The sequence below is a fragment of the Mirounga leonina genome, unplaced genomic scaffold, assembly GCF_011800145.1.
Source record: "Mirounga leonina isolate KUSES-001 unplaced genomic scaffold, KU_Mleo_1.0 Mir_168, whole genome shotgun sequence".
NCBI lineage: Eukaryota > Metazoa > Chordata > Mammalia > Carnivora > Phocidae > Mirounga > Mirounga leonina.
Genome location: NW_023270426.1, coordinates 22,105,764 through 22,132,670, shown reverse-complemented (window position 1 = coordinate 22,132,670; position 26,907 = coordinate 22,105,764). Strand labels below are relative to the sequence as shown.

General features: G+C 39.0%; 1 protein-coding gene across 1 annotated transcript in view; it reads right to left on the bottom strand.

Moving 5' to 3' along the window:
* PKD2L2 (polycystin 2 like 2, transient receptor potential cation channel) overlaps positions 1-26,907 on the bottom strand; it is a gene marked incomplete at its 5' end in the record, with an annotated part of 41,104 nt that overhangs the window by 1,302 nt on the left and 12,895 nt on the right. Inside the window, 7 exons of the mRNA XM_035014211.1 lie at positions 14,262-14,316; positions 14,922-14,986; positions 16,457-16,558; positions 17,253-17,373; positions 23,706-23,738; positions 24,364-24,545; positions 24,846-25,016. Of these exons, the coding sequence (XP_034870102.1) occupies positions 14,262-14,316; positions 14,922-14,986; positions 16,457-16,558; positions 17,253-17,373; positions 23,706-23,738; positions 24,364-24,545; positions 24,846-25,016 (729 nt within the window). The remainder of the gene's footprint in view (positions 1-14,261; positions 14,317-14,921; positions 14,987-16,456; positions 16,559-17,252; positions 17,374-23,705; positions 23,739-24,363; positions 24,546-24,845; positions 25,017-26,907) is intronic.

The window sequence follows — 26,907 nt, the reverse complement described above, 5'->3', positions numbered from 1 at the left end:
TTGGTGTTAGAACTGTTCACCAGAGTTAGGGGTTTTTTAAATTACAAATCATCAGCTTATTCTCGTTTCACTGCCATCTTCCCCTCCGCCTCTCCAGCTGAATTTCTTACATTCTCTGTTCTTCACTAGGCTAAAGCTGAGCTGTTCTTTTCTGTACTTCTGTTGTGTAATGAAGCAGATGTACTTCAGGTACATCTGTGGGTATTTGCCCTCCCAGCTGCTTCAAAGCCAGACCACTGCAGTCTTACCTAACAGTCCCTGGTCCCCTTTTCAGGATTACTGCGTCAATATGTGCACTCCAATCTGCCCACAGACCCCAAAATAAGTTCCTCATAACAAAATTGTTGCTACGTTTGTCTCTGCTCCTAAAGAGTCCTTCCTGTGTTTTGTCCTCACTACCACCCGCTTCCCTTTTAGTGTCCAAATAACTTTTTCCCAACTTTAGAAAAAATGCACTCTTACATAATGTAGAACATAGGGACAGCACTAAAAAAAAAAAAAAAAAAAAAAAAAAAAAGAGGAGGGGCGCCTGGGTGACTTGAGTCGGTTAAGCATCTGCCTTCTGCTCAGGTCATGATTCCAGGGTCCTGGGATCGAGTCCCGCATTGGGCTCCTTGCTCAGTTGGGGAGCCTGCTTCTGCTTCTCCCTCTGCCAGCCACTCCCCCTGCGTGTGCTCTCTCTCTCTCTCTCTCAAATAAGTAAACAAATACACCTTTAAAAAAAAAAAAAAGGAGACTTTGCATCCTGATATGATCCAAAGTCTTTTTTTTTTTTTTAAGATTTTATTTATTTATTTGACAGAGGCACAGCGAGAGAGGGAACACAAGCAGGGGAGGTGGGAGAGGGAGAAGCAGGCTTCCAGCGGAGCAGGGAGCCCAACGCCGGGCTCGATCCCAGGACCCCGGGATCATGACCTGAGCCGAAGGCAGACGCTTAACGACTGAGCCACCCAGGCACCCCCTGAGCCACCCAGGCGCCCCAGATCCAAAGTCTTCTCAGTAAATCAGTATGATACTGCCCTGCTCCAGCAATGATTTGAAGTACCAAAGTTGATCCCTTTATGAGGATTCTGATTACTCTGCCCAGAGAGGATGGTGATGCCTAAGTTTGTACACTGTTTACTTGATAAATGTGTGCTGTTCTGGTCAGAGAAACTATCAGACGTTGTCTGCTTTTAAACCAACATAGCATAAGTAGGAAAGGATGGCTTTCAGTCTTGCTATATAGCAGTTTTATTTTGGCCACATTATAGCAGTCACATTTTGACATACTCACATTTTTTTTTTTTTATTTGAGAGAGAGAGAGAGCACAAGAGGGGGGAGTGGGAGAGGGAGAAGCAGACTCCCTGCCGAGCAGGGAGCCCGATGCGGGACTCGATCCCGGGACTCCAGGATCATGACCTGAGCCGAAAGCAGTCGCTTAACCAACTGAGCCACCCAGGCGCCCCCACTTACACTTTTAATATGGTGTTAAGTGGTAGGCCATGCAATATTTGTAAATGACCAGGCCTGTAATAATATGGATGTGGTAGTAGTATGGGTTAAATAGACTGCCTAGTAAACTTGACTCATCCTTCACAAAAACCCATCTCAACCATCACTACTTCTGTGAAGCCTGCCTTGACGTTCACAGGAAAGTGGCGCCTTTCCTCACAAGTAGAGTGGCAATTCTGGGGGCATTTTCTCCAAGTTTCAAGGTTCTAATCGCCTCACCTCTTCCCTGTAGATGATAGCTGTCACTGTTGTCCCTGCATTCATTTAGTGTTCAACACTGGCTCTTCTAGTCCTCTAATACCTCAGGAAGGAATTCTCTGTAGTAAATGCCCTCTTTTTTGACTGCCTTGTGTGTTTTTGTTTTTCTGACTGGACTAACGAGTATTTGGTAGCAGGGGAACTCCAAGGAATCAGACCTTCATAGATGATGTGCTTCCACCAAGGGACATGATAACTGACTCTAAGAATATGAGACTATCACCTGGCCATTTGGGATTCCTCAGGCTACTGAACCAGCAAGCAAAGAAGTGGGTACTCAATGGACTGAGTACCAAGGGGAAGTTGGTTGCTGCTACAAAACAGGTGCAGAGAGGGCTAGCTATATTTGGAACCCAGGGAATTCTCTGGGGTATGCCTGTTTTATGTCCAAAAATAAACTTTGTAGTTTAGGGATGCCAGGTTGGTGTAGTCAGTATGAGCATGCAACTCTTGATCTCGGGGTTGTGAGTTCAGGCCCCGTGTGGTGGGTAGAGTTTACTAAAAAAAAAAAAAAAAACTTTGTAGTTTAAACATTAAGTTCTTAAGGAATTGTGATATCATTAGGAAAGGTCTTAACATCACCCAGAGATAGAATTATTCTTGGGACTTTGCTTCTCCCTTTTGGGGGAGAGGATAAAAGTGCCTTCATTTGTATAAAGGATAGTTCGACCTTATTGGAGGGAACCATGAAAAATAGTTAATGTCATTATATGCAAGTGTATATATGTGTATACTAAATATACACATGTGTGTATATTTATATATGTATATACTAAATAGCCAAAAGGGTCACCTGGACCTACTATTTAGCTGATTTCTCTCAACTCAAAATTTACCCTTTTATGCTCTATGGTGCTAGGTCTCAGGTTTTACAAACCTCATTCCCCAGACTCTTGCTACTGGCTTGTTAGGTTCTGCCTTTGTGAAGGATGATGGGGTGAAGGATCTGCGTTTTTATCTGTCAGCATTGCTTCTGCTAATGGTAGTCCCCTCCAGGGTCTGGCTCCTGGCTGCAGCATGGCAGAGCCCGTCGGCACACCCAGAACCAGCCTCACCATACTCCCTCAGAAATAGTAACAGCAGGAATGGGATGGGGGTTACCTTAGAGGTTTGAACAATAGCTCTGTAGGCTCCTTCTCTAAGAGGAGGTTCAGATAACTTCACCTTTTGTAACCTTAGCCTTGGGAGTGGTAGCATCTTCCTAGAGTATGAGTTGCGTCAGTGTTTTTACTTTTTCTGCCTTCCAGGACCCATGTAACCAGTTCCCTGTAGTAAATTTTTTCTGTTTAAAATATATAATGTGGGGACACCTGGGTGGCTCAGTCAGTTAAGCTGCCTTCAGCTCAGGTCATGATTCCAGGGTCTGGGGATCGAGTCCCACATCAGGCTCTCTGCTCAGCGGGAAGCCTGCTTCTCCCTCTCACACCCCCTTTGTGCTCTCTCTATCAAATAAATAAATAAAATCTTAAAAAAGAAAAAATAATAAATAAAAAAATATATATAATGTGTACTCCATTTTCCTGATTAGGTCCTGACTGAAAGTATATATTCATATTTGATCAAGTGTATTTTGTGTCTTTAAGGCATGCTTTAATTTTCCTTATCTTGGTTTTAAATACTTTTTATTAAAAATTCTTGGGCATTTTCTATTTTGTTGCTATTAGAGAGTATTATAATTTTTAATGAACTGGTTGGTGTTTGCATATATGACATAACTATGTAAATTATTTTTTTATTATTGCTATATTGAATTCTGGTACTTGCATACCTAGGAAACATGCATACCTATTTGCATAAGGAAACTTAAGAGAATCATATGTCAAGTAAAGGTAGTTTATATCTCCTCTCCCAATTCTTTTTTTTTTTTTTTTAAAGATTTTATTTATTTATTTGACAGAGAGAGACACAGCGAGAGAGGGAACACAAGCAGGGGGAATGGGAGAGGGAGAAGCAGGCTCCCCGCAGAGCAGGGAGCCCGATGCGGGACTCGATCCCGGGACCCTGGGATCATGACCTGAGCTGAAGGCAGTCGTTTAACCAACTGAGCCACCCAGGCGCCCTCTTCTCTCCCAATTCTTACACTTCTATTTTTCTTACTTAATTGTTTTTGGCTGATTCCTCCAGTACATCCTTTCTTGTTCCTGACATGTCCAGTGTTTTCCTGTTAAGTAAGGTGCTAGCTTGGGTGTGAGATTAAGTATGTTTTTACCATATCAAGGAAGTGTCCATTGATTTCTGTTTTGTTTTGTTTTGTTGTCCCCCTAAGATTGGATGCTGAATCTTATCAAATACCCAGCATCTGTGGAAAATGATCATGCAACTTTCCTTTTGGATCTATTAATAGAATGAATTATGTTAATTAGTTGATTACCAATTTTAAACCATCTTTCCATTCTTAGAATAAACCCTATCGAATCATGATATATTACTGTGTTCTGTTAGGTTCTGTTGCTAATATTTTATTGAGGATTTTTGATCAAAATTTGTAAGTGGTAAGTGTATGTGTGTGTGTATATATATTGTTATTTTATATGTGTGTGTATGTGTATATATATAGTGTGTGTACATGTATATATAGTCACTTTACATAATGACTATATAGCCATTTTATAAAAATAATTTGGAGGCTTTCCATTTTCTCTTTTTTTCTGGAACAGCTTAAGTAGATTGAAACTATTTGTTCCTTACAAATCTGATAAAATTCCTTTGTGAAGCCATCTGGGCCTGATTTATTTTTCAGGTAGCTCTGATGACTTTATAATATTCTACAGAGTGGATTTGTTTAGCCTTTGTAAGCTCTATTCTGGGTTCAGTTTTGGTAAATTTATGTTCAGAGAAAAATTACCCACTGCATTCAGTTTTTCAAATGTTATTTGCAAAGAGTTATACAAAAAAGTCTCTTAGTGATTTTTTCAGGTGTACAACATAATGATTTCATCTATGTATATATTGTGAAATGGTCACTATAGTAAGTGTAGTTAATAGTTAACATCCATCCCTACACAGTTATAGATTTTTTTCTTGCGATTGGAACTTTTAAGATCTACTCTCTTAGTAACTTTCAAATATACAATATGGTATTATTAATTGTAGTCATCATGCTGTACATGCATCCCCAGAACTTATTTTATAATTGGAAGTTTGTACCTTTTGACCACCTTCACCCATTTTACCAACTCCCACCCTTCCCCCTCTTGAACCACCAATCTGTTCTCTGTATTTAGGAGTTCAGTTTTTTGTTTTTTGTTGTTGTTTCTTGATTCCACATATGAGATCATACAGTATTTGTCTTTCTCTAACTTATTTCACTTAAAATAATTCTCTCAAGGTATATCCATATTGTTGCAAGTGGCAGCATTTCCTTTTTTTTTTAAATGCTGAGGTTTTTTTTTTTTTTTTTTTTTTTTTTTATTCATTTGAGAGAGAGAGAGCACAGGAGTGGGTAGGGTCAGAGGGAGAAGCAGACTCCCCGCTGAGCAGGGAGCCTGATGTGGGACTCGATCCCGGTACTCTGGGATCATTATCTGAGCCGAAGGCAGTTGCTTAACCAACTGAGCCACCCAGGCACCCTCCCCCCCCCCCTTTTTTTTTTTAAATGGCTGAGTAGTATTCCTTTGTACATATATCCATTTCTTTATCCATTCATTCACTGATGGACGCTTAGGTTATTTCCACGTCTTGGTTATTCTAAATAATGCTGCAATGAACACGGTGTGGATATCTTTTAGAATTAAGTGTTTTTATTCCCTTCAGATAAATACCCAGAAGTGGAATTACTGGTAATCACATGTTCTAGTTTTAATTTTTTGAGGAACCTCCATATTGTTTTCCACAGTAGCTGCACCAGTTTTCATTCCCACCCACAGTGCACAAGAGTTACCTTTTCTCCACATCCTTGCCAATACTTGATATCTCTTGTCTTTTTGATGACAGACATTCTGACTAGTGTGAGGTGATAGCTCATTGCGGTTTTGATTTGCATTTCCCTGATGATTAGGAATGTTGAGCACCTTTTCATGTACCTGTTGACCATCTCTATGTCTTCTTTGGACAAATATCTATTCAGATCCTCTGCTCATTTTCCAGTTGGATTGTTTTCAGTTTGTTATTGAGTTGTATGAGTTCTTTTTATATTTTGGATATTAACTCCTTATCAGATACATAATTTGCAAATATTTTCTTCTATGCAGTTGGTTGCCTTTTCATTTTGTTGTTTCCTTTGCTGCCCAGAGGCTTTTTAGCTTGCTCTAGTCCACCTTGTTTTGTTTTTGCCTTTGCTGCCTTTGTTTTTGGTGTCAGATCCAAAAAATCATCACTGAGACTGATGACAAGGAACTTACTGCCTATGTTGTCTTCTAAGAGTTTTATGGTTTCGTGTCTTAACGTTCAAGTCTTTAATCCATTTTGGGCTAATTTTATTTAAATTTCATGTAAGATATTGGTCCAGTTTTGCTCTTTTGCATGTGCCTGTCTAGTTTCCCCAGCACCATTTATTGAAGAGATTGTCCCTCCCCCATTGTATAGTCTTGGTGCTTTTGTCATAAATTAATTGGTCATATATGCGAGGGTTTATTTCTGGACTCTCTATTTTATTCCATTGGTTTTTGTGTCTCTTCTGAGGCAAATACCAGAATATTTAGATTGCCAAAGCTCTGGGTTTTTTTTTTTTTTTTTTCTTGTTTTTTAGAGAAAATGCGCAAGCAAGGGCGAGAGAGGGGCAGAGGGAGAAGGAGAGAGGGAATATTACGGAGGCTCCACACCCAGCGCAGAGCCCGATGCAGGGCTTGATCTCACAACCCTGAGATCATGACCTGAGCGGAAATCAAGAGTCAGATGCTTAACTGACTGAGCCACCCAGGTGCTCCAAAAGCTTTGTAATATAATTTGAAATCAGGGTGTATTACGCCTCCAGCTTTCTTCTTTCTCCAGTTACTCTTCTCAAGATGGCTTTGACTATTTGAGGTCTTTGTAGTTCCATGCATATTTTAGGATTCTTCGTTCTTTTTCTGTGCAAAATGTCATTGGAATTTTGATAGGGATTGCATTCAATCTGTATATTGCTCCAGGTAGTATGAATATTTTAACAGTACTAAGGCTTCTAATCCATGAGCATGGAATATCCTTCCCTTTGTTTGTGTTTCTTCAGTTTCAGTGGTGTTTTTTCATTATTTCTCCCATTGCAATTTCTTACTATGCAGGTTTATGCTTTCTCCCTCTTAGTCCATGTTTGTTGGCTAGTAGTTTCTTCCCACTGATCTTTTCAAAGAACCAGCCATTTTATTTATTTATACAACTTTGTATTTGCCACTCGTTAATTGTTTTTATCTTTCTTATTTCTGTTTTTTCTATTTATTGTTCTTTTCTAACTTTTTGAGTTACATACAGTTTTTCAGTCTTGATTTTTATTGATAAATTTAAGGCTGTTGATTTCCCTCTGGCATTTGACCTCATCTCAGAGATTCTGCTCTATAGTGTTTTTATTGTTTTTTTATAAGAATTCTGCAATTTCATTTTGTATTTCCTATTTGATTCAAGAATTGTTTAATAGTTTTTTTTAAAGATTTTATTTATTTTTAAGTATTTATTTACTTGGAAGGAAAGAGAGAATGCAAGCTGGGGGGAGGGGCAGAGGGAGAGAATCTCAAGCAGACTCTTTACTGAATGTGGAGCCTGATGCAGGGCTCGATCTCACAACACTGAGATCATGACCTGAGCTGAAATCAAGAGTGGGATACTTAAATCGGCAAAGAAGAAGTCAAACTCTCACTCTTTGCAGATGATATGATACTTTATGTGGAAAACCCCAAAGACTCCACCCCAAAACTGCCAGAACTCATACAGGAATTCAGTAAAGTGGCAGGATATAAAATCAATGCACAGAAGTCAGTGGCATTCCTATACACCAACAACAAGACAGAAGAAAGAGAAATTAAGGAGTTGATCCCATTTACAATTGCACCCCAAACCATAAGGTACCTAGGAATAAATCTAACCAAAGAGGAAAAGGATCTGTACTCAGAAAACTATAAAATACTCATGAAAGAAATTGAGGAAGACACAAAGAAATGGAAAAACGTTCCATGCTCATGGATTGGAAGAACAAATATTGTGAAGATGTCAATGCTACCTAGAGCAATCTACACATTCAATGCAATCCCCATCAAAATACCATCCACTTTTTTCAAAGAAATGGAACAAATAATCCTAAAATTTGTATGGAACCAGAAAAGACCCCGCATAGCCAGAGGAATGTTGAAAAAGAAAAGCAAAGCCGGCGGCATCACAATTCCGGACTTCCAGCTCTATTACAAAGCTGTCATCATCAAGACAGTATGGTACTGGCACAAAAACAGACACATAGATCAATGGAACAGAATAGAGAGCCCAGAAATGGACCCTCAACTCTATGGTCAACTCATCTTTGACAAAGCAGGAAAGAATGTCCAATGGAAAAAAGACAGTCTCTTCAACAAATGGTGTTGGGAAAATTAGACAGCCACATGCAGAAGAATGAAACTGGACCATTTCCTTACACCACACACAAAAATAGACTCCAAATGGTTGAAAGACCTCAATGTGAGACAGGAGTCCATCAAAATCCTAAAGGAGAACACAGGCAGCAACCTCTTCGACCTCAGCTGCAGCAACTTCTTCCTAGAAACATCGCCAAAGGCAAGGGAAGCAAGGGCAAAAATGAACTATTGGGACTTCATCAAGATAAAAAGCTTTTGCAAAGCAAAGGAAACAGTCAACAAAACCAAAAGACAACCGACAGAATGGGAGAAGATATTTGCAAATGACATATCAGATAAAGGGCTAGTATCCAAAATCTATAAAGAACTCATCAAACTCAACACCCAAAGAACAAAGAATCCAATCAAGAAATGGGCAGAAGACATGAACAGACATTTTTCCAAAGAAGACATCCAAATGGCCAACAGACACATGAAAAAGTGCTCAATATCGCTCGGCATCAGGGAAATCCAAATCAAAACCTCAATGAGATACCACCTCACACCAGTCAGAATGGCTAAAATTAACAAGTCAGGAAACGACAGATGTTGGCGGGGATGCGGAGAAAGGGGAACCCCCCTACACTGTTGGTGGGAATGCAAGCTGGTGCAGCCACTCTGGAACACAGTATGGAGGTTCCTCAAAAAGTTGAAAATAGAGCTACCATATGATCCAGCAATTGTACTACTGGGTATTTACCCCAAAGATACAAAAGTAGGGATCCGAAAGGGTACGTGCACCCCGATGTTTACAGCAGCAATGTCCACAATAGCCAAACTGTGGAAAGAGCCAAGATGTCCATCGACAGATAAATGGATAAAGAAGATGTGGTATATATATACAATGGAATATTATGCAGCCATCAAAAGGAATGAGATCTTGCCATTTGCAACAACGTGGATGGAACTGGAGGGTATTATGTTGAGCGAAATAAGTCAAACAGAGAAAGACATGTATCATATGACCTCACTGATATGAGGAATTCTTTGTTTTGTTTTGTTTTTTTATGTTTTATTTATTCATGAGAGTCAGAGAGAGAGAGAGAGGCAGAGGCAGAGGCAGAGGGAGAAGCAGGCTCCCTGCCTAGCAGGGAGCCCGATGCGGAACTCGATCCCAGGACCCTGGGATCATGACCTGAGCCGAAGGCAGACGCTTAACCATCTGAGCCACCCAGGCGCCCTGATATGAGGAATTCTTAATCTCAGGAAACAAACTGAGGGTTGCTGGAGTGGGGGGTGGGGTGGAAGGGATGGGCTGACTGGGTGATAGACACTGGGGAGGGTATGTGCTCTGGTAAGCGCTGTGAATTGTGCAAGACTGTTGAATCTCAGATCTGTACCTCTGAAACAAATAATGCAATATATGTTAAGAAGAAAAAAAAAAAGAAGAAGAAGGTAGCAGGAGGGGAAGAATGAAGGGGGGGAAATCAGAGGGGTAGATGAACCATGAGAGACGATGGACTCTGAAAAACGAACTGAGGTTTCTAGAGGGGAGGGGGGGTGGGAGGATGGGTTAGCCTGGTGATGGGTATTGAGGAGGGCACATTCTGTATGGAGCACTGGGTGTTATGCACAAACAATGAATCATGGAACACTACATCTAAAACTATGATGTAATGTATGGGGATTAACATAAGAATAAAAAAAAAAGAGTGGGGTACTTAACTGACTGAGCCACCCAGGCGCCCCAAGGATTTTATTTATTTTTAGAGAGAGAGAGTGCATGCAAGTGTGAGCAGGGCAGCGTGGGGGGCGGGGGGCAGAGGAGGAGGGAGAGAAGCAGACTCCCCATTGAGTGTGGACTCCCAGAAGGGACTCAGTCTCACCACCCTGAGATCATGACCCCAGCAGAAATCAAGAGTCCAGTGCTTAACCATCTGAACCACCCAGGCACCCCAAGAATTGTTTAATAGTTTAAAGTCTTGGTTAAATAATCTTTTTCTTCTGATTTTGTTAAAACATTTTTACTACGTTGCTTTTAAATAATTTTTCCTATATTAACCAATTTTTGGAATTTATTGAGTTTCTTTGTGGCCCAATAGATGATCATTTTTTTAAAAAGATTTTATTTATTTGAGATAGAGAGCGAGGACGAGCGGGGGTGGGGGGAGGGGCAGAGGGAGCCTGATGTGGGGCTCAATCCCAGGACCCTGGGATCATGATCTGAGCTGAGGGCAGACGCTTAACTGAGCCACCCAGGTGCCTCTATATGATCGTTTGTTATGAATGGGTTTTTGAAAAGCAGATCTATCTTCTGAGAGTACAAAGTTAAATACGTAACTATAAGATCACCGTATTCATTATATTGTTCTGTAGTTCTTATCCTTTTATTTTTCCTGATCTCTATTTTTAGTGTTCCTGTTTATTTCTCATTTTATGAGTTTACTGGGCCATACTTGATGGAACTTGATGCTGTATTATTTGGTGCATAGATAATCATAACTATTAAAGTTGATGTTAGCACTATCGAGTACCCTTCATCTCATTTAGAGCTGTAGGTCTTTTTTGTTTTTGTTTTTGGCTGTAGGTCTGGAATTCTACCTTACTCAGTTGTGTCCTCTAAATCTTTTGCTTACCTGTTTACACCTTTGCTTGTTCTTTTATATTGAACTTTTCTGAATCACTTTGTTTTAGGTGTATACTTTAGGATATAGCATAGAACTGGGTGTTGCTTTGTGATTCAATCTGAAAATTTTTCTTTTTAAGTAAATTAAGTGTAAGTTGCTTCTACTGATATGTCAGACATAACTGGTCACAGTTATACTGTTTTATGGTATGTTTTAAATTTTTTTTACCACGTGACATATTTTGCTTTTTGTTTCTGTTTTGGTTCTTCTACCCTTAGGATGGTATATATTTTTGTTTTAGTGGTCTGTTTTTATTCATGTATCCTTTTATGCAACTTGGGTCCTCTCTTCTTGCTTTGGTTCTCTCAACAAGGAATCAAACAAGTTCAACAAGAAAATGAGCTTGTGGTTTTTTCCTCCTCATCATCTTCCTCTCCATTACCCAACTATATTTAGTCTTTTTTTTTTTTTAAGATTTTATTTATTTGTCAGAGAGAGAGAAAGCACAAGCAGGGGGAGCAGCAGAGGGAGAGGGAGAAGCAGACTCCTTGCCAAGCAAGGAGCCCGATGTGGGACTCGATCCCAGGACCCTGGGATCATGACCTGAGCCGAAGGCAGACGCTTAACCGACTGAGCCACCCAGGCATCCCAATATCTTTAGTCTTATTACTATGTTTCATTGTGTCTGAGAGATGGAGTCTAGTGTAAGACACACCATTGTTTATGGACCACTTAAGAAAGAAAGGCTGCCAATTACCGTATGACACCCTGTCAACCATAAGGCACATCTTGATTTTAACAATGTTAAAATGTGAAAAGAAAATGTGTTTTAAAATCATTGAAACTATTTATTTATTATTGTATTATTAAATATGCTAAAATTTACTCTTACTGATTATTAACTCTAAATGATAATTCTTTAACTTTTAGCTATATATTCAAACCAGTCAACTTTTTCTACTTTATACCTTCCCTCTCCTCTCTTGCTTTTTCCAAAATTTCTCTAATCATTCTCATAGAATCCTCAGGGATACAACAGTATTCTCTGGGTCCTTACGTGTTCAAAACTATTTGAGCCTTTACAAACTTGCAGCACAAGTCTGCTGGATATAAATATGCTTGGCTTACATCTTCTTTCCTTGCATAATTTGTAGGTATTTTTCTGTTGATTTATGGTGTTGAATGTTGTCATGCTAACCTGGTTTTCTTTTTCTTGTTAAGTCCATACTTTACTTGGATGAGTATCATGTTCATTCTAGGTGATTTCCCCTAGGTACACAGTGTGTTTTTCAATTACATCATCTTTTATTTCAGAAATGGTTTACTGAATTTTAATTTTGTTTTTAAAAGAATCTCAAACTTGTAGAAAACTTAGAAGAACAGTACAAATATTTTTTTTCCTTTGAAGTATTTGGAGTTGCCGACACAATTGTCCCATTGTCCCTGAGCATGTCAGTATATATTTGCTGCATACAAGGACATTCTCCTTTATTATAATCACAGCATAACCATCAGAATCAGAAAACTAATATTGATAGAATGTTATTCTCTGATGCTGAGTCCCCCATTAGAATTTGCCACTTGTCCCAGTGATGCCCTTTATAGTAAAAGGATCTAGAGTCCAGGATTAGTTACATTTACTCGTCTTTTAATCTCATTCAGTCTGGTATAGTTCCTCAGCTTTACCTTGGCTTTCTTGATCCTTTTGAAGAATACAGGCCAGTTATTTTGTAGAACATCCCTCAGTAGTTTAGTTTTGTGTTTTGTTATGTTACACATCTTTGGCAGGAGTGTTACTGAAGTGATGCTGTGTTCTCTTAGCATCTTATCAGCTGGCATATGATTTCAGTTTTTTCCCATACTGATTAGGCAACGTCTGCCAGATTCCTCCACCCTGACATAACTCCTTTTCTTTTTGTAATTAATATGCATTTTGTGGAGTGGTATGGAAAAGTTCCATTCTTCCTCCAACTTTTATCCATGTATATGTTCAGGTCAGTATGAACTCATGGAATCCGATATTATTCAATGGGTTATACATTATTATTCATTAAAGTACTTGAGTATTCCCAGGTTTGGCTAGCGGGAGCCCTCGACTTTGACTCTTGTGTCCTTTTAACAGATCATCATTCTTTGAGCACTTTTACTTTCTGGCTCAACAAGATATTCCAGACTCATGTTGTATTTTCCAGCCCCGGAATTTAGCCATATCTCCAAGGGGCCCTGGTTCCTTTTAGAAGAGAATGGTATTTGGAAACCAAGGTCTGGGCAACTAACTGTGTTATTACTTCTAGACTTCTCAGTGGACAGACAGAGCTATAGAATACACACACAAACACACATATACACATCTACAATTCTAATCCAACACCACAAAGTTCATCTTAACCTTCAACCTTTCCTTTTTGTAACTCCCTTACCTCACAGTGAGAAACTTAGCTCCACTCCATGTAGAGCTGACCCTGAACAACAGGAACCTGACCCTGAACAGGGGCTAGGGGGTGCCGACCCTTGTGCAGTCAAAAACGTGTGTGCAACTTTTGACTCCCTGGGTGGCTCAGTCAGTTAAGCGGCTGCCTTCGGCTCAGGTCATGATCCCAGGGTCGTGGGATTGAGCCCTGCATTGGGCTCCCTGCTCAGCAGGAAGCCTGCTTCTTCTCCCTTTCCCACTCCCCCTACTTGTGTTCCCTCTCTCGCTGTGTCTCTGTCAAATAAATAAAATCTTAAAAAAAAACAAAAAACCAACCTAACAGCTAATAGCCTACTGTTGATTGAAGACTTACCAATATCATAAGTGGTTGATTAAAACATATTCTGTATATTATATGTATTATATACTGTATTGTTACAATAAAGTAAGCTAGAAAGAAAATGTTACTGATAAAATCATAAGGCAGAGAAAATACATTTACAGTAAATACTGCACTGTATTTATTAAAAAAAAACAGACCCACATATAACTGGACCTGCGAAGTTCAAACTGTTGTTCAACAACATGGTTCTTGAACAACACAGGTTTGAACTACGTGGGTCCACGTACATACGGATTTTGTTTACAGCACTGTAAACATAACATTTTCATTGTTCAAGGGTTAGCTGTATAAAACATTAAAGTGATTCATCACATTAATGATTACAAGAGAAAAATTACATGATCATGTCAATAGAGCATACTCAACGACCCCCTGAGTGATAATCCCACAGTGACTACAGCTGGAGCATCAGGGCATCTGGCTGAGCGCAACAGTAAGGTAGCGTGTAGGATTGAAATGACTTGTTCTAAACAACAAAACCGCTGGATTCTGGGAGAAATTTTTGGAGGTGGAAACTACTGCTCTAAAGAAAGCAAATCATTTCAATCCTTAATCTGAACCCTTTTGTAGGCATATTTCTAATAAAGCTATCTTTATGAGAAAGTTAAAATCTTACATTTTCATCAAAGCCTTCTCTTCTGGCTCGCTCAACTAAATCTCCGCTTTTCGCACTAAGAATATAAAATAAAAATCAGAGGCATATGACGATAGAAAGGGAAATGCCAGCATTAAATAAGACCAGCTCTATAGTAAGGATCTGAATTGCATTTTTGGTCTTTCTGATAACATTTGGAAAATGTGGTCATTAATAAATTCTCCAGAGTGTCACATCTCTAGCTATAAAAAAAAAATGTTTATATTATGTCCCACTGCCAGAGGCCTGGGTTTTGGAAGCATTTTGACACCAAAATGATTCAGTAGATATAAAGACATCCTTAACTATTTTGTGTAAAAATGTTTTTATTTTGATAGCTAGGTGAATGCACTTAAAGTAGACTAAAATTTTTTCCTACCTTTTTAGGGGGTCTGTATTCTGTCCAGCTTTCTGTTAAAGCTTTTTCTAAGTGGCATAGCATGTGTTATATTAATTTTTAATTAGCTTAGCTTAGAGTCTCATGGCACTCACAGAATTAGGAGGTTCTACGATGTACTGACACGTATTTAGAATCAGCACATTGGATGGTGATTGTTTTGCAATCAAAACCTTACTCTCATTGTGAGTTTCTAATACAACATACAGTTTGAAATGGCAAGTTAAAAATTTAAGTCATCTTACCTTTTTTCGTCTTCTCCCTCTTCAGGTTTCTTTAGTCTGAGTTTTTCAAGAGCATTGTTGTAACTCTGGGCATAATTAAAAATACTTTAAAGTTAGAAAAAATGTATATCCTGTATTAGTTTTGATCAAGGAATAAGAAATATGGAATGCCTGTCTCCAGGGACTACTACCCTAAAGAAATACGGAGGCAATGCTATGATTATCTGTCTTTCACTTTGTCACTGCTTATGTTTTCTGCCTGCTAGTGAAAAAGGAAAGGGTTCTCTTGTGGGCATCGCACTTGAACTTGGAAAAAAAAAATCTTTGAAAAGCTTTATTAACATATATTGCATTTCAGGATGTTAACACTTTAATGCATGTAACCAGCATCATAATCAAGAGATAAAAGATGAAAAAACCTACACTTCAGCTCACTGGGGGATATATTAATAGTTTCCTTTTACAGGTGAGTTCTTGGACAGAGTTTTTAAACTCCACCTGCCTCATGGCTCTTAGGACTTTTCCTGTGTGAAGTGCTGTGGTTAGAGCCATGGCTGTGCAGAGATGAGCAAGATGGTACAGACGTGCCTCTACTAACAACCCCAGTGAGGTAGGTGTTAAGAGGACAGGGAAGATGCCACTCTGGGAGATTAGCAGGTCATCGAGGGAATGGAGGGAACACTGCTGGGGTCAGTGAGTGACATGAGCAGGGCCCAGAGGGGAGAGGGATGGCAAGTGATGGTGCATAGCTCTGTGCTCAAACACTGGCTGGGACATACTGTGCTGTCCACGGAGGCATGGAAGGTAGACATGCTATATAGTTCAGTGGTCGGGAATAAAGACCGGTTGGGACGGTGAGACGTGAGAAGGTCCTTCGGTTTAGATAAAGAACTTGGACTTACTTTGACAGGCCCAGAGAAGCTCTGAAGAATTGTGACCAGAGAAGTGATATCAGAGCTGGACTGGCACAGGGAAGAGGCCAGAAGAGGTTACCGGACAGAAGGCCAGGTGAAAAGTACCGAGGGCCCTAACCCAGTGGTGGTGGTTAGAATTCAACATGTCTTTGAATCTCGCAAATGTGAACAAAAACTACAGAGATGAACTTGACACAGAAGCCTTGGCAACAGACCATATGAGGGACAGGGAATAAAAAATTCAAGGTTTTTAAGCCTGGAGTGACTGAGAAGAGTGTTGCCATTAACAGAAACATGAAAGTGAGTAAGATAAGATTGTTCATAGAATTTTACTAGCATCTAAGTTAAAATTTTTCTGGAGGGAAGGGACAGTTTTATTATAAAACCCAACATGCTTTGCATTTAGTACACAGCTCAATTGCTATTTGATATATTGAAATCTGAAATAATTTTGGTCCCCTTTTTTAAAGCCAGAAAGAAATCTCACTTCCCTGGCAGTGAAATAATACAAATAAGAGCAAGATTGGACCAAAACAAAAACCCCCCACCACTACTTGGGGTTCAAGTGCTATTCAAAGGACAAGAGTATAAACTGAACAAGATTTGTCTTAGAATTCAAATTAGGAAAAGAATTGGACATACCTTTTTAATCATTTTACCAAGTTCAAAATCTGGCCTTCTGCCTATTGAATAATCAGCTTTCACTTCAGAATAAGTATCATTAATAATTGCCAAGAACATGTTCTGGGGAGAAATAATAATTAGTAAAAATTTAGTTTAAATGTTAGTGACTCTGATGAGTGCTGGGATTTTTTTTTTTTTTAAGATTTTATTTATTTATTTTGAGAGAGAGAGAGCCCAGCAGAGGGGAGGGGCAGAGGGAGAGGGAGAAGCAGACTCCCCGCCGAGCAGGAAGCCCGATGTGGGGCTCAGTCCCAGACCCCTGGCATCATGACCTGAGCTGAAGGCAGATGTTTAACCGACTGAGCCACCCAGGCGCCCTGAGTGCTGGGATCTGTAAATTAGATTTAAATTTTAAAAGTAGCCATATGCTCAGTAATAGAGAAAGCACATCCTGGGGACTCCTAAAAAATCACAGAGGTATGAGCTTTTAGCTGTAAGGGCTAGAAGCCATTGCAATATGGGCAGAATATTTTCATCTCTGCCAGTATGGAATGTCCCAGCTGGAGAGACCTGGGATATTCAAGTTCTATTCGGAGAAGAGTGGGCACATTCCTGGCACACCTCAGACACCAAGACAAACTGAAAACATTTAGACACTGGACCTAGCCTGGATTTCCAGGAATCCACACAATTCCTAATAAATGTAAAAAGCTCTGACAGCTAAGCAGTGATACTATAATTTCTTCTAAATTAATTTCATTTTTTATTCTAAAAAAATATAAGCAAAAAAGGGAACATATATGGTCATACTTACCAGCAGGACAAAGAACACAAAAAAGATGAAAGTGATGAAGTAAATGGGTCCCAGGATACGATTGGCTTGCTGAATGCCAGCAAAATTAAAATCTCCAAGAACAATTCGAAATTGTGCGAATCTTTGATGGGAAGAAAGGAAAACATTACATCCCCTCACACATACATGACAACTGATGGGGGTAACCACTATGTCTAGGAACGTATCCATCCAGCTGCATGTGGCATAGATTCTCTGGCTTCAGTCATGTTAGCTCCGGGTTCTATAAACCTAGGTGTGGAATATCCCCCTACAGGCCAGACAAGGACTTCAACTGATCGACAGTGATTCAGGAAATGAATGGGCTTCCACTTACTGAATCCCACAAGATCTGACCCTTAAGATACCTGCGTACCAACTAGTCTTGGCAATGGCCTTCTTAGCCTTTCTTGTGCCCTTCTAAAACGTAGAACACCTGACCTTGTCCAATAAGGATTTTCAACTCGTACCTAGACCCAAGAGCCCTAAGATTTCTAATAATATGTGTAATGTGTACACCTCCTCTGCTAAAATAAGATGCCAACAATTTGTCACTTGCTGAGTCTCAAACAAGTGCTGGTAATGATCCTCAAACATGATCCAGAGGTGGGGTGTTTTTTTTGTTTGTAATTTTTAGGGAGAGAGAGAGAGAGCGAGTGAGCGTGCATGTGAGAGAGCAGGGTGGGGAGGAAGCAGGGGAAGAGGGAGAGAAGCAGACTCCCTGCTGAGCGCAGAGCCCAACTCAGGGCTCAGCCTCCGGACCCTGATATGACCTGAGCCGAAATCAAGGGTTGGGCACTCAACTGACTGAGCTACCCAGGCGCCCCCTGAGGTTTACTTTATTCTCTTCTGTAACTATAAATCTTGAATTTGATGTAAAATAACATTTAAAATATTACAGATCTTCATTTTATTAATATTAAAGGTGGAAATTAAGGCTTTGAATGAGCATAGTAGTAGCAGAGGTGGAATTAGGAGTCCTTAACATGATATCTCATTCTCTCATCATTAGTTTGCAATGGCATTGCCAGACACACCAGGGATATGTTATCAATTATGTAGATGATTTCTTTATTTTTTTTTAACTTGAGAACTGTTTAATTTCATTTTTACTCATAGATTAAACAATTAACTTAAAAAGTATTTGGATCTTTCTTTACAAGTTAAAATTGTTTTTTTAGGAATAATTATCTTTTTAGCTATAATATAAACACCGAGCAGTCTGTAGAAGCAAGTTAGAAATTTTCATAAATGGTGATAAACATTATTAAGGATTGTTGCTTGAGTTCTGTACTATACCCATCAATTAAATTTCAGCATTACTTTTTTTTAAAAATTTTTTATTTATTCATTTGAGACACAGAGATACAGAGAGAGAGAGAGAACATGAGCAGGGAGAGAGGCAGAGGGAGAGGGAGAAGCAGGCTCCCCGCTGAGCCAGGAGCCCGATGTGGGGCTTGATCCCAGGACCCTGGGATCATGACCCGAGCCGAAGGCAGACGCTTAACCATCTGAGCCACCCAGGCGCCCCTCAGCATTACTTTTAATTAATGTTAATAGATCCAACAGTCCCAGAAATACCTGTGAATCAGATTTAACCTAAATTCCAAAGGAGGTCAGTGGGTCAATTGGTTATTAGGTTAGAAAAAGATTTATTATAGTTTCCATTTTTTAAAACCCAGGTTCCCGAATTGATCATTTTAAAATAATAATTTAAAGATTATTAATAATTAGATGAAATTAATCTTTTTTCTTTATGTGAACAGTATATAGGAAAATAATCTCCGTCGTTCTTGTTTTGCAACAGTAGCATGTTACTTTATTACTCATATTTTGTTTTCTGGAATGGATAACATCTATTTTACGTTCCTTATGGATAGTCAGAGTTCTAATATTGGACAATTAAAAGAAAAAGGCAGCACTCCAGTTTTTCTGATTATAATAATAATGCACGTTCATGGGAGAAATTTTAGGAAGTACTAAAAAAGTTTTAAAAATCTGTAAGCTAATTAGGAACAACCACAGTTGATACTTTGGGCTTATTTGGATTTATGTTTGATATATTTTGATGCCATGGTTACTGCTGTTAGATGCTTAAAATGAGTTATTTTAAGGGGAAGTCTGGAATGGAATTTTTAATAGTATGTAGATACTTTGCATGATTGGTTAGTCAGTCAAAAGGAAGAAGGCTTCTTGTTCCTGGTTGCTTTTGCCCAGCATGTAAAGGAAACACACAGCTGTAAACAATGAAGGAAGAAAATATATTCAAAGAAATGGGCTACTTGGAGTCCTGGGACTCAAGAGTTAGCTGGAATTTCATCTTGGGTACTTAAGACATGGTTAAATCATTCATACTTAAAGTATTTAGCCTTTCTTTTTTTAAGGCTTATTTATTTAGGGGTGCCTGGCTGGCTCAGCCAGTTAAGCGTCTGCCTTTAGCTCTGGTCATGATCCCAGGGTCCTCAGATCGAGCCCCACATTGGGCTCTCTGCTCAGCGGGGACCCTGCTTCTTCCTCTGCCTCTCTCTCTCTCAAATAAATAAATATTTCATTTGAGAGAGAGAGAGAGAGTGCACAGCAGGGAGGGCAGAGGGAGAGTCTTTAACAAACTCCGTGCTGAGTGTGGAGCCCGACGCAGGGCTGGATCTCATGATTCAGATCACGACCTGAGCTGAAACCAAGAGTCGGTCGCTTAACCAATGGAGCCACCCAGGCACCCCATTTATTCAGCTTTTAATACTGGTTTACAATGTTCTTCTACACAAGATAAAAAAAAGAAAAGCGGAACTGGAAGGAGACCAAAATCTCTCAACAAATACTCTTTCCTCTCTGGTATAGGAGAACGAGAGGCTCTGTTTCAGTTTTGATCAAACTTGATCTGTAATCCTTGAGTTGTATTTACAGGAGAAAAGATAAGTTAAAGGCACCATTTCTCCTTTCCAGAAATTAGCTTGTTAACTAAAGCTTCCATTCAGACCTTCTGACTGAGGTCCAGATACCTCTGTTGTGTAAGTAATGTGAATAACAAAACCTAACCAATTTGCTGAATGGTTATAATCACATAGGAAATGGAGACTTCAAACGCAATGTAATTGTCATTTTTCTCCTAATTGGAGTTTAGTTTATCTGAGTTTAGTTTATCTACCCTCCCCCCCAACCTAAAAGGAACACCATGACTGCTTAGAATACAGGGTTATATTGAATGAAAATACTGTTTTGTAGCCTCCTCATACCCCTGGTAACTTTCTAGAGTTCTCTCTTATAAATTAAAATTCATAACAGATTGTTCTATCATAATATACCACTGTGGTTAATATGACTTCACATGACTGGATATTTAGCTATTCTTCAGCATTCTCCAAATATTGCCTGGTCCACTGTCTGTCTTCTGTAACTCAGGTTAAACATGTTAGGCCTTCTTGTTCCAGTCTTCATACCTCCTACCTTCTCCTACTTTCTGTATCTCTATGCCACATTTTCAGTAATTTTTGCTGGCCTATTTTTCACTTTACTCATTCTCTCTTCATCTCTTATTTGCTGTCAAACCTGTCAACTAGGTGTTTTGTTTGTTTTTTGTGGAGCCCACTATGGGGCTCAAATCCACAACCCTGAGATTAAGACCTGAGCCGAGATCAAGAATCTGACGCCCAACCAACTGAGCCACCAAGGCGCTCCATGTCAACTAGGTTTTTATTCTCAGTTACTGCAATTTTCAGTTCTGGAATTCTAACTTTTTCAAAGATGTCACTTTTTATACTGTCCTGTTCTCTAAAGATGTTTTCTGACTTATGTTTCTCTAAATATAGTAAGTATTTTGTGATTATTCTAATATTGGAAGTCTTTGAGTCTGTTGTTTGTTATCTGCTAGTTCTTGCTTATGATTTCTTATCCTTTCTGTACCAGGTTGCCTTTGACTATGAGCAGTAAGTTATATTTGAAAAATTGCTTGTAGAAGTAATTTGAGGCTGAGGATGAATAAACTTTCTCCAGAGAGGTTTTTTGTTTGTGTCTGCAGATGCACACAGGCATTCTAACCCAGGACCATCTTAATCCAAGTTTAAGACATGAAATTCCCTGGATACTTCGGTAATTATGAGGGATTGATTCACCTTTAACTTGAGACTTTCGCACTTCAGTTTCCCTGCCTGATGTGTGGAGAGGTTATCAGACAAGCCCTCCCTGCCTCTCCCCCCATGCAAGCCCTGGACTTTGTCTTCTGTCTCCTTCTCCTGGAGAGGTGGCCAGAAACACATTTTCTTGACGATTTCTCTGGATTATCAAAAATGCCTTCATGGTGGAGGGTTTGGGGAGGGTGGTGGAGTAGGAAACATTAGGAATATGTCTCCCCACCTAGACAAGAATGACATAGGCAGAATTTATCTGATGTAACTGTTTTGGAATTCTGGTGTCTATTTAAGGCTTACAACTTCCAGGGGAAGGCTTAGACAATTTTGGTCAATTTCAGGTTTTAGTTTGGTAAAAGCTACCCATCTGCCACCCCCCAGCCCATGGCAGGGAGCCATGCATATATTCCTGGAGCAATTTGCATGCAACCTGTGGGAACGAGGGTGGGCATTCAGGACACTGTTCTCCAAACATTAGGGGTCTGTGTTCTGATTGCTCCTTCTGATCACAAGGATGCAGAAAGAGGTGGGCATGTTCCCCTGTCTTTTTCAAGTCCCTCTCCCTCTTGCTGAATTAATGTCCTTGGGATTAAAGAGCTGGTGCCCTCCCCTCCTCCTTCATTTTTCTCTTTTTCCCCTTTTGGGAGCCAGACATTAAAGACATCAAAAGTAACTGCGTATACGGAGGAAATTAGAAAGTCACCATGCATCCCCAAGGAAAGGTGCAGGCTCAGAAAAGACCTAAGAAGACCTTTATACTTCAGGCTACTCCTTAGCATGAAGACAGTACCCAATAATAAACAAAACAAAACAAAAACACACACAGGAAACCCTGGTGAAGGGCAAGAATGTCATTTCCAGGGTTATCACATTCTACATTCAAATGTCCAGGTTTCAACAACAAGAAAAGACAGGACATACAAAGAAGCAAGAAAGTATGACCCAATCAAAGGAAAAAAATAAACCAACAGAAATATCCCTGAGAAAGACCAGATAGCAAAGCTACTAGACAAAGACTTTAAAACAACCATCTTAGAGACGCTCAAAGAACTAAAAGACATGGAGAAAGTCAAGAAAAGGGAGGAAATTCTGACATATTGCATGACATTGATGAATCCTGAAGGCATGCTAAGTGAAATAAATCAGTCACAAATAGGCAAATACTGTATGATCCCACTAAACACCTAGAGTTAATGAAAATCAAAAGAGAGAGAGAGACAAAAAGTAGAATGGTGGTTGCCAGAGACTGGGAAAGGGGGAAAGTAGAGAATTCTTGATTAATGGGCATAGTTTCAGTTTTACAAGATGAAAAGAGTTCTGGAGATGGATGGTGGTGATGGTTGCACAGTATGAATGTACTTAATCTCACTGAATTGTACACTCAGAAATGGTTAAGATGGTAAATTTTACGTATATCTTAACACAATAAAAAAAATCCTTATAAACTTAAAAAGAAGGCTTCAGGGCAAAAGAAGCCTTGGATGCTGAGCTTACTTCTCTGGGTTCTTGCCTTTGGGTTTTGGTCCACTTATTATCTATTTTATGGTCAGTTCTTCAATGTTACCTGTATTTCATCTAGCTTTTTAAACTGTCCTGAAGAGGAGGTTGATCTGAATAACCTAGCACATCATTACCAAAAGCAGAGGTCCCCTCATTAATGTATTCCAAAGTTGTCTACCTGTTTATTCTGTGCCGTATACTTCCTTTCTTCTCCACTATTTAGGGTAAGACCAATTTCCAAGTTCTGTAAATTACTACATTTATATTCAATGTCTAATACTACTAAGTTTTATTAGTGACACTTGAATTAAGATCCTAGGAAAGGACCAAGAAGTTGTTGAAACTGCAAACATAATTCACTCAAAAGAAAGCTAATTAGACTTCTCAAATTGTAGGCTGTTTGACATCGGAAAGAATCTTTGGAAGTAACTTAGTCCAGTCCCTTCATTTGTAGATAAAGAAATAAAGGTCTATAAAAGTTGAATAGCTAGTGCAGAAGTCGAAAGTAGAACTATATCCTCTTGGTTCCTAGTCCACTCTTTTTCTCTGACTAATTAATAAAGGGTTATTTCAGCAAATATTATGAAATTTCTTAGAATTGGCACTTCAAATATATCCACATGGATGGTGAAAAGAGAGTAATTTAAGACATTTCCTTAGACCAGAACTCCCCCAAAATCAAGTAAAAGGACAAGTAAGTTTGGGGAATTTTTGACTAAAGTTAAAAAAGTTATTGCAGTTTTTCTCAGGGCCATATGTTAACATGCACTGCGAATTTTCAGAAGAGTGATACAAAATTTCAAAAACTTACTTAAATATGAAGCCATTTCCCACCAATCTTGGTCTAAGTTACACAGAACATATTTTGAGAAATTATATTTCAGACTATCATAATTTTCTTACACACACAGAACTTATTTTACTTACCCAAAAAGGAGAGTGAATTTATTTAAATTATTCACTTAAAAAAAATCTGAATACTTTTCTAAGGATTCTACCTGATCAGTTGTATAAGTTTGTTGCCTGCTGATTGCTTTATGCATATAAAAATATTTTTAAAACACAGCTTTGCCAGATCAGCAAAGGACAATCAGGTGAATATCAATAAAAGGATTCTAAAGGTAGAGGCCTTAAAGAGAAACATTTAAACTTTCTTTTCTCCAAACAATAAATATTACAGAGACATAGAGGTCAATTTCTGTTATATTTGGTAAGCTTTTTACCAATGAAAAATGAAAAATTATTTTTCTAACTTGACCTCTTAACATTTAAAAAATGGACTGCACTATCCATTGGGATCTTTTAATGCTAAATACTACTTTGAGTGTGACCAGGTATTTTTCTATCAGTGAAAATATAAAACCAAGTTTAAATGTATTAAAACATATATTACTACTTATTATAGGCCTTTCCATGATTTGTTTTCTTCTAAGTTAGTAAATATGATTACATTTACTCTAACAGCTTACATGGCATTTTGAAAAGTGGAAAAGTCGTCAACTTGTGATCCAAAAACAAGAAATCCTAACTGAGCATAAGCAAAGAATATTATAAAAAACATGATGGCAAATCCTACTATGTCTTTGATACAGCGGGACAAGGTTGATGACAGCTGAGACATTGTCTTATTAAAACTTATGAATTTGAATATCTGAAAAAGAACAAAGTTAATTGAAACAGAAGAATATCTAATATCATACTTACTAACAGTAAGTTAAATTAATTTCAGAAAAAATTTGCTTCAAATTAAAGGAAGTGTTTAATAGTGATAGTTAGGAGTGTTTGAGGATTTGCCCACAATCATTGCAAGGCCAACCTACTTTTTAAAGTTACTTTATAGTTAAGAAAATCCTTTTTTTTTTTCATAACTTTGCCGCTTTAGTTCCCATTTTGCTATCTAAAAAAACCACTTATCTAATCTGTTGTATTTAATATAATAAAGTATAAATACCTTTATCCATGCAAAAAAGATGGTGACAGCAATTATATTGTTGTAGTAAGTGTGCCAGTATGCAAGAAAATAGAAGTCTGAATATTTTTCGGTATTTTTTAACAGGCCTCCAAGTAAGAGAAAAATTTGTACATTACAGTATATGTTGAAGGAAACAGTCACAAAACACAACTAAATGGGAAAATAAGAAATGTTAAATTAGAGACAATTTCTACTTCTGATTTTCCTGCAGCCTACGAACAGACACAGGAAAAAGTTCATCAGAAGTTTAACAAAAAGGGAGGGGAATTAAGACGTAGGCTTTTACGTGAATGGAAGTGAACCGCAACTTACAGAAGTTTAAGATAGCAAGACGATCACAAAAGTGCAGAAATACTGGTCACCTGACCATCCTAATCTCTCTGCCTGTTTCTTTGAGTCATAAAGCACAAATGTCTAAAATGATTATGTTATTCTGACAAGGCTGCATTTCTGCTCCATGTAACTACATGATACCTGGAAGTTTATTTTTATTTATGTGTTTATGTATTTATTTATAATTCCAGTGTAGTTAACATACAGTGTTATATTAGTTTCATGTGTACAGTATAGTAGTTCAACACTTCCATACACATGATCCTTAAAAGTTTAATATTTTCGGGGCGCCTGGGTGGCTCAGTTGGTTAAGCGACTGCCTTCGGCTCAGGTCATGATCCTGGAGTCCCTGGATCGAGTCCCGCATCGGGCTCCCTGCTCGGCGGGGAGTCTGCTTCTCCCTCTGACCCTCCCCCGTCTCATGTGCTCTCTCTCATTCTCGCTCTCTCAAATAAATAAATAAAATCTTTAAAAAAAAAAAGTTTAATATTTTCTACCACATAACACTGAAAGGAAAAATTTTTCAGTGACACAAAAATAAGTCTTGAGAGCCCTCTGACAGCTCTTCTAGAGGAGGATTTCGGAAGAAGGTTATATCAGGTATCACAGCTTTCAAACTGTCATGAAAATCTTCCTTTGACTTCCTTTGCCTGAAATGCTCAGATAGTTAAACGTTCAATGTTATGCTTTATGTTAAGTATTATTGGGGATACCAGAGAGGTAGGTGGTACATTTCCTGACTCTGAGAAACTTTTTTTTTTTTTTAAGATTTTATTTATTTATTTGAGAGAGAGAGAATGAGAGAGAACACATGAGAGGGGATAGGTTCAGAGGGCAAAGCAGACTCCCTGCCGAGCAGGGAGCCCGATGCGGGACTCGATCCAGGGACTCGATCCAGGGACTCCAGGATCATGACCTGAGCCGAAGGCAGTCGCTTAACCAACTGAGCCACCCAGGCGCCCCGACTCTGAGAAACTTTTAATCTGGTTTTGGGAAACAAGGATTATATCCTGGATTGGCTATAAGTAAGGGTCAGTAAGGGTGTATAAGCCAGAAATGTTGTTCATTGTTTCTAAGACCAAGTTCTTACCATTTGTCCCACCCTGCCTACCTCTTTGTTTTAGTCCATTCCATTGACAAGAACTGGCAGTTTTTGGAATTTCTTTCAGAGACTATATTCCCAATCCTGGTATTCTCTGTGCCCACAAGCTACCCTCTGGCTGCTCACTCCCCCTGGGCCCCCCTTTCAGTATTCTTCCTAGGCTTGATTTTGCATATTCTTTCAAAATTCAGTGTGAGAGGGGCGCCTGGGTGGCTCAGTCGGTTAAGCGTCTGCCTTCGGCTCAGGTCATGATCTCAGGGTCCTGGGATCAAGCCCCACATCGGGCTCCCTGCTCTGTAGGAAGCCTGCTTCTCCCTCTCCCACTCCCCCTACTTGTGTTCCCTCTCTCGCGTGTCTCTCTCTGTCAAATAAATAAATAAAATCTTAAAAAAAAAAAATTCAGTGTGAGGAGGAAAACAGAGGCACCATAGAAGAGTACATGTACAAAAATAACCATGATTTTCAACATGACGCCCTATAAGAAACACATTTTTTTGAGTGAGGGGAGACCTACTGTGTGCATTAAATAATAATACCTATAGAATCACCTATTCTTCTAAGTTTATGCTGGTTTTCTCAAGGACCAAATCAGAGAAAAAAAAATTT